The 7,226-nt window shown below is 53.2% G+C and overlaps 1 protein-coding gene across 3 annotated transcripts in view; it reads right to left on the reverse strand.

Moving 5' to 3' along the window:
• The window catches only part of LOC111828321 (ral guanine nucleotide dissociation stimulator-like), an 18,548-nt gene extending 11,322 nt beyond the window's left edge, over positions 1-7,226 (reverse strand). Inside the window, exons 1-4 of one of the 3 annotated variants that reach the window (XM_023764418.1) lie at positions 6,714-7,226; positions 3,782-4,965; positions 3,339-3,449; positions 2,556-2,666 (exon numbers count right to left, since the gene is read on the reverse strand). In XM_023764418.1, coding sequence (XP_023620186.1) covers positions 2,556-2,666; positions 3,339-3,449; positions 3,782-4,012 — 453 coding nt within the window. In that variant the 5' untranslated portion in view covers positions 4,013-4,965; positions 6,714-7,226. Of the gene's footprint in view, positions 1-2,555; positions 2,667-3,338; positions 3,450-3,781; positions 5,797-6,713 lie in introns of those variants that run through there. The other 2 variants (XM_023764419.1, XM_023764420.1) reach the window with 2 other exon arrangements.

A 7,226-nucleotide genomic window follows, 5' to 3' on the forward strand; every position in this document is an offset into this window, starting at 1 on the left:
AAAACGCTCTGATGGCATCAGCCCTGATGGATGGTGCACATGACCTGGGAATGATGGACAGCGTGACTGCTGGACCCATTGCCCAGAACTGAGGCCCAGGGATTGTGTCTGCTTCATTCCTTGAGTCAGGCTAAGTGGCTCCGAAAGTGCATGCACATTGTCGAGTAAAGAAACTCCAACCAGAAGCATGGCATACATTTGAGTGGGCCTGGGCCCCTGCTCTCCCAAGAAATCCCCAGTGTGGCTACACCAAGGATCAGGACCGGCTAGGTGACATCTCACACTTCTTAACAGGTTGCTTTCCATGTGCTTTTGCACCCTCCGATGCCACAGGCCGATGATGGGTGTGTCAGAGTTCTTTCCGTGGGACAGAGTGAAAGATTTGCCACCAGAACCGCCACACGTCCAGCTACCCTGTCTGCAGAGCCAGGAAGCAGGTGAGACCTGCCATGGCTTGTCCCTACAGCAGTGCTATGAGGTTGACCCCCCCAGCAGCCCACTTTTCAGAGGAGCATCCTGAGACTCGGGAAGATGTGGTGACGTTTCAAGCCTCACAGCTAGCAGTGGGCACAGTCACCAGTGTGTGCTCACCTAGTTAAAAGCTCGTCCAGGAACCGTTGGGCTCTGGAAAAGGCCAGCGTGGAGACGTGGGGGACGATTCCCCCTGGGAAAGCTGGTCCCATGGCCATGGCCACCTTCTCCGAGGTGCCATCCTGGAGGGCCCGCATCCTGCAGGACTCATGCAGGTTACCAGTTCGCTCAGCTGCACACTGGTTGGGAGAAGGAAGGGCATCCATGTCAGCGGCATGACCGTGAATCCCACAAGGATGGAGGTTTGGAGCTCACTCGGGAGGTCCCAGCCCCACTGGCACGTGTGCAAGCGGTGGGACAGGAGTGCCCCGGCTGGACGAGGTTCTAGGTCTTCAAAGTGCCACTGCAGTTCCATGCATGTTATTACAATTGCCTCCTTCTCGGCATGTTTTTTCCTTCCCCCCTTCCCTTTAGCTGAGGATCAACAAACCTCCTTGTAGGAATAGTTTAAATGAAGAGCCCGGGCCCTGTGAGTCCTCAAGGCTTAGGAAATATCAAATGTCTGCTCAAGGGCATGCAGACTGTCCTGCATGACATTCCCTCTCAGGTACCCGAGACTTACCTGCTACTGACATGGGTGGGAAGGGTGTGGGAACCTTGTCCCTCCCCAGCGTGGAAACAGTGTACAGGGTAGATATGGGCTATGAAAGCCTTTGACTTCAAAAGAGAAATTTATGTTTTATCCTTTTACATTAAAGGGCATTTTAAGACCCTCATTATGGAGATCGCAGATTCCGCAAGGTGGCAAATGCCTGGAGACTGCAGATGGGAGAAAGGCGATCACGGGGCAGGAATCTGACCAGAGGACTCGGGGAGGAGGAGCTAATCCATGTGGTGGGTGAAAAGTGACAGGTGCCTCACTGTCTCCATGAGGCCATTGCCAGGGAAGGAACACTGTGTTTGAGTTGGACAACTTGATGTCGGCCAGGTGAAAATTTCAATGAGTGAGATTTCCCGGGCCAGGCTGGGAGCAAGGCAGCAGCCATCATCAGAAACTGCTGTTGGCAACGTCCCTGCCACAGCCCTTTGGGTTCGGAATCTGCCTGCAGCCGTTCAAATTGTACATGTGCTCGTCCTTCCACCAGCAGTGGGCGTCCATCAGCCAGCCGGGGACATCTCATGTACTGTGGTCTGACTCGTGTACCCCTAATCCCATGACTTTGCAAGCCCTAGAACTTGATGATGTGTCTGCATTTGAGTTTTAGTCTTCAAGCAAGTCATTCGGGTGACGTGAATTCAGTGGTGTGGGTCTTCATCTAATCTGAACAGTGTCCTTAGAAGAGGAGGGGAGGGCACGTGGCAGTGCAGAGGGGAGTCCATGTGACACACAGAGAGAAGACAGCCATCTACAAGCTGAGGAGCAACGCCCTCAGGAGATACCAGCCCCGCTGACAGCACCACCTCTCACTTCTAGCCTCCGTAATTGTGAGAAAATGAATGTCTGCTGTGAACACCACCCAGTGTGGTCCTATGTTATGGCAGCCCAAGCAAGCAACCTAACACAGTCCATTCCGACACACATCAGTGTTCCGGGCAGCACTGCTGACATGGCAGCTGAACTGCATTAGGCCCATGTCCAATGGCACTGAAAGGCTGCATCGCTAGGCGAAGGACCCCCATTATTGGACTAGGTCTGCAAGGACAGTGGATCTGAGTGCTCCACAGGATCCTGGCAAGGGTAGTTTTAACAACAAAAACAGGCAAACTTGCTTCTGGTCTGATGTGACGTGAAACAATATAATTTCACTCTAATATTTCCACAAATATGTGAGGATTGTCTTTCTACTCTTCCGTGTAACTGGAGGGCGGAGGGGAGGCCCGGATTCCTCTGACATGGGGCTAAGGGACACTCTAGGGAGAGCCGTGGGAGTGCGTCTCGGGGTCCCCAGATTTGAATCTCGGTTCTGGGCTCTGCCAAGACATCAGGATCTGTGGGTATAGAGACCCTCAAGGCCAGTTCTCACCTGAGTCCGGCCCTGGAAGGTGTCTGTGGCCTGATGCACCTTCCCTGGGTCGAGGGAGGTCGAGTAGTTCAACCCGTTGACCAGCCCCTCAGTGATGTCCTGGTTGGAGCTCTACAAAGACAGAGCCCAGTAGCGGGCCAGGAGGCTTCAGGAACCTTCCACCCCAATCTGCGGCTCTACCCCATGGCAGCCCTGGCAAACTGAGACAGTCTGTTAGGACACAGTGAGGATGTTCCCGGCAGCCCTGCTGAACTAGCAAGAACTGATTCATGTCAAGGCATAACAGTGAAAGCCTGAATCACTGTGGAAAACTCTGTCCTTGTTGGGGTGATATGGAGATGGGTAAGGCCACAGCAACTGACGGGCTGCACTGCAATGGTTGGCTGTGTTTTGTGGGATGTGAGGTTGTTGAGAAATATATCCAATACTTTAATCCATGCCCATTTTTAAAAAAAATACACAGCACTATTAAGTGGGATGATGTGTAAGGATTACAGAAAGTCTACAAGGACAGTTGAGCAGGGATTGGTCCACAGGATACCTGGGGCAGGGGGTTAAACATTTGAAATGAGAAAAACACAAACGCAGAAAAAAATGTTTTCTCTATGACTCCAACGAACACATGAAGACTGTTTTTCCACCTACCAGGGACCAGGTCGGGAGGATTAGAGCATCAGATTTCTTTGGAAGTGGGTCTGTGAAAACTCTGAAGCCGCAGATTTGAGTCTGAGTTCTGTTCCCACCCCAGTCACCTCAGGGTCATGAGTGTGGGCCACCTCTCACCTCAGACTGGCACTGGACAAATTTCCTGGCCTGGTCCACTTGTCCTCTGTACCTGTTGCTGACATCAGAGAACCTGTCAACCTGCTGTTCTACGACATCCTGGTTGGAGCTCTGCAAAGACAGAGCCCGGTCCCCAGCCAGGAGGCGTCAAGGGCTGGGCATTACCGGTGGGGAAGATGCCCACCACCCATTTTGTACCCCAGATCAGGCAGAGAGAGCCATCTGCAAAGACCTCCAGGCAGGGAGGGAATAAAATGATCCCATGAGGACCCCCAGTTAACAAGTGGGTAGTAGAGTCCATCCCCAACACTCAGCTGTGAGCCATGACCTGGGCAATGATCATGACAGACCCTTCAGGCTTCTGACACCTACCGACCAGCTCCTGCCCAGGATATGTGTCCTTCATCCCATGCTGTCCCTCACCACCCCCAACAAACACATACCTGGGATGAGGAGTAAGACGTGTGGGCCTCCCTAGCTGGGGGCCACGTTAAGGTCTGTCTTGGGAAGGTCTTCCCTGGGATGTCCACCGTAACCCGATGCGTCCTCCTGCCAGGGGCCGAAGGATGTCGGTGGCAGCACTTGCACCAATTTCTACAACAAAAAAAACATCTCTCACTCTGGGCTTTCTTCTGCCCAGAGCGTTGGAAGAACGGGAAGCAGCAGAGAGACATCCTAGTCTCTTGAGCCTCTCCACTCAAGTGAGGTGGAGAGGCAGTTGTCTCTAGAATGTGGGTACCTGGTTACCACGGTTCCAGTTTCTGTTGGGGATCTGTCACAAAGGAAGTGAAATCACCCCTTCGAGGTTCCATGGCTTGGGCCTTTCCTCCAATCAGAGTTGCCCTAAGCCCCCTCTGGGCTGGTGACCTCTCACCCTCTTCACCCATGTCGTCTCCATACCTGTACACCATTATCCAGCACAGCCCTCCCCCTAGCTCCCTGGGAAGGTACCAGGCCCCCTGTTTGGGAGAGAAAGCTGAGTTCACACCTCCTCTTTCTTACTAGTTTGTGTCCTGGGGAAGCCTCTGTGCCTCTCAGGGCTTCCCTGGTCTCCCAAGCTGCCCAATGAGGATGATGCTAGACACCATTTCCATAGGAAGCCATCAAATGTGGATGAGTTAAGGCCCCTAATATGGTGGGATCGTGTCCCATGAATCTGATGAACAAACGTAGAGGTGGAAGAGTGACAAGAATGAGAGGGACACAGCATGGAACATTAGATAAAACAGGGCCGGGGTCCAGTGTGTGATGTCATGGAAGTCACTGCTCATTTTCAAGTCTGTACCTTTAAGGGTTTCAAATGACAGGAAATTCAGATATTGTCACTCCCTGGCCTAAAACCTCACCGTGGTCTCTTGTTAAGTTTAGAATCAGACCCAGTGCCTCATGTGGGTCCATTTGGTGGAAGCCTTCACAGTGGCTTCGCGGGAGTCCAGCCTCCTGGTGGGAACATCCTTGTGTGTCCGCTGAGTGCTCAGTAACTGGCTTCTGAACAACATAGAGGACAGCCCAGCTGATGGGATGTCAGGTCCTGTCACTTGTCTTGTACTCTCGTTCTTGAGGTCCCTTCCTTCCTCTTGATTTCACTTTCTCTCTGTATGTGTGTGTCTATCAGTCTGTTATATCTCTGGAACAAGGAGAACAAGCGTTCATGTGTTGAGCTGCCCAATGTAGGGGCCTCATAGGAGAGAACCGAGAAAGTGCCCAGGCAAACAGGCAGCAACTCGGGCTCTCAGTCCAAACTGCATCCTAAGGAACAACAGGCAAGTGAGCTTGGGAGGAAATCTGTCCCCAGTCAAGCCTCAGTTGAAACACATCTCCTGCTTCACTGACACCTTGAGGCAGAGTCACCCAGACAAACCATGTCCAGATGCCTGCTCCACAGAACTTGTGTGGTGTTAATATTTGCACTTTAGGGGTGCAAAGATTGAGAGCAGTGTTGCTTGTGCCTCAGTTTACCCATTGGACACTCAGCAATAATAAAAAGCCTATCCTCTCGGAGGCTATGGAGAGTGTTAAAAATTAATGTTTCAAAAATGGAGGGAACACTTGGCATATCACAAGGGGCGTGTCTACATGTTCTAAATCCATTTAAACACCCCCTTCTAGTGTCTGTAAGTGCTTGAGGGTGGGGACTAGCGCCTGGCCAATGGTAGGAAACCCTCCATAACAGGATGAATGCAGAATGAGTGCCCCTTTGGAAGGCCTTGCCCATGTCCCCTCCTGCCCTGGCCTCACATCGCCCTTGTGAAGAGCTGGGTCAGACCATAGATCTGTGGAGTCTGTTCATGGTTTGAGGCCAGAACTTTTCAGGGTCCTGGGATTTCTGGAGGAAGATGGAACCTCCTGGGTGGGGGTGGAGGTGGCCGTCAGGCTCAGCCAAGCCTTCTCCAGGGAAAGGCAGGAGCACTGAGCTGAGGACAGAACCTGCCCCTGCCCTGGGCCTGGAAGCCAAGAAGGGGAGCAGACACTGCCCAGGAGGCTCAGGTGGAACAGGCAGAGGCAGGAGGACACACTAAGGATCCACGTCACTGGCTGCTCCTGCCGCATGGAAGGGCCTGGGCTGAGGTATTTGAATGGCTCCTTTGGATGCTAGAAATTCAACTTTTGTTTAAAATTAGACATGTGCCCAGTATTGGAACCAGCTGAGTGAAAGTGCAGGGCTGTCTGAGGGGCCAGGACGAGGACCTCACCCCCAGGAGCAGCTGGAGGTATGTTCCCGGCTCCCAGACCTGGATGGGTATGTGGTGCTGGGAACCTGCAGCCCTGCAGGGGCAACCTCAGCCTCCAAGGAAGGAGCCCACAGGGGCCGTGGGCAGGGAGCTGCCAGCCCTCCCCCTCCCCCCACCTCTCCCCATCCCCCATAACACCACCTGTTCCCACAGTATTAGCCTCAGAAGGAGGGGGATTCTGACACAAGCACATGCATCTTGAGGGCACTGTGCTTGGGAAATGATCCCATCACAGGAGGCCAAATATGGATGATCTCACCTTCATGACATTCTTGTTTCCTCATATTCACAGACAAGGGAAGTGGAAGGGTGGCTGCCAGAGGATGGGAGGAGAGGCGGGTGGGGAGTTACTGTTTCCATTTTGCAATAAGAAAAGAGTTATGGAGGTGGGTGGGGGTGGTTGCACAGCAGTGTGAATATACGTCATACCAGGGAACTGTAGATGTAAAAATGACTAAGATGGTCAGTTTTGTGTGACTTGTATTTCACCTCAATTATTTTTACTGAAACTGATGGCCTGGGGCTGCCCTGAAGCTGCAGTCACACTGACACCCATCGGAAAGGATGTGTCCTCGACATCCATGGGGGCTGGAGTTCGGCAGCAAGTTCTCACCCATTGCCCACCATGGGCACAGGAACTTACCTGCGCTGGCCCCAGGGCCCTGGGCTGGGCTGCATGAGCCTGGGTCTGCACCTGTGCACACGGCAGAGGGTGGAAGTCCATGAGGGGCCTGGTCAGGGACGGCTAGTTTGGGTGCTAGAGTGGGAACTAGAGGAAACTCAAACCCAGCACCCACAGCTGCAGGACTCCTGCCCCCAAGAATCACAGATGCAGCCCCAGCTCTCAGGAGAACGGGCCTCCTCCCTGGTGGTTCCATGGATGGTGACGCTGGGCTCCCAGCCGAGGCCTTTGAGGAAAAGCCCAGTAAGTACTTTCTGTCCTGGGCCCCTGCTCCACTTGCTGACCTTCAGGGCCTTGGGTCAGGGAATGGTCAGGCTGTGGGACAGAGACACACCCAGTCAGATCACTCAAATGACAATTCAGCAGCCACTTCTCTCAAGTTCCTAAGTCCACAGGCACCTCGTGCCCACACCCTCCTCACACACACACTGTCACTCAACCCCAAATGGTGGCTCCTGGTATGACACCCTGGCA

This window comes from Myotis lucifugus, unplaced genomic scaffold (assembly GCF_000147115.1).
Source record: "Myotis lucifugus unplaced genomic scaffold, Myoluc2.0 scaffold_331, whole genome shotgun sequence".
NCBI lineage: Eukaryota > Metazoa > Chordata > Mammalia > Chiroptera > Vespertilionidae > Myotis > Myotis lucifugus.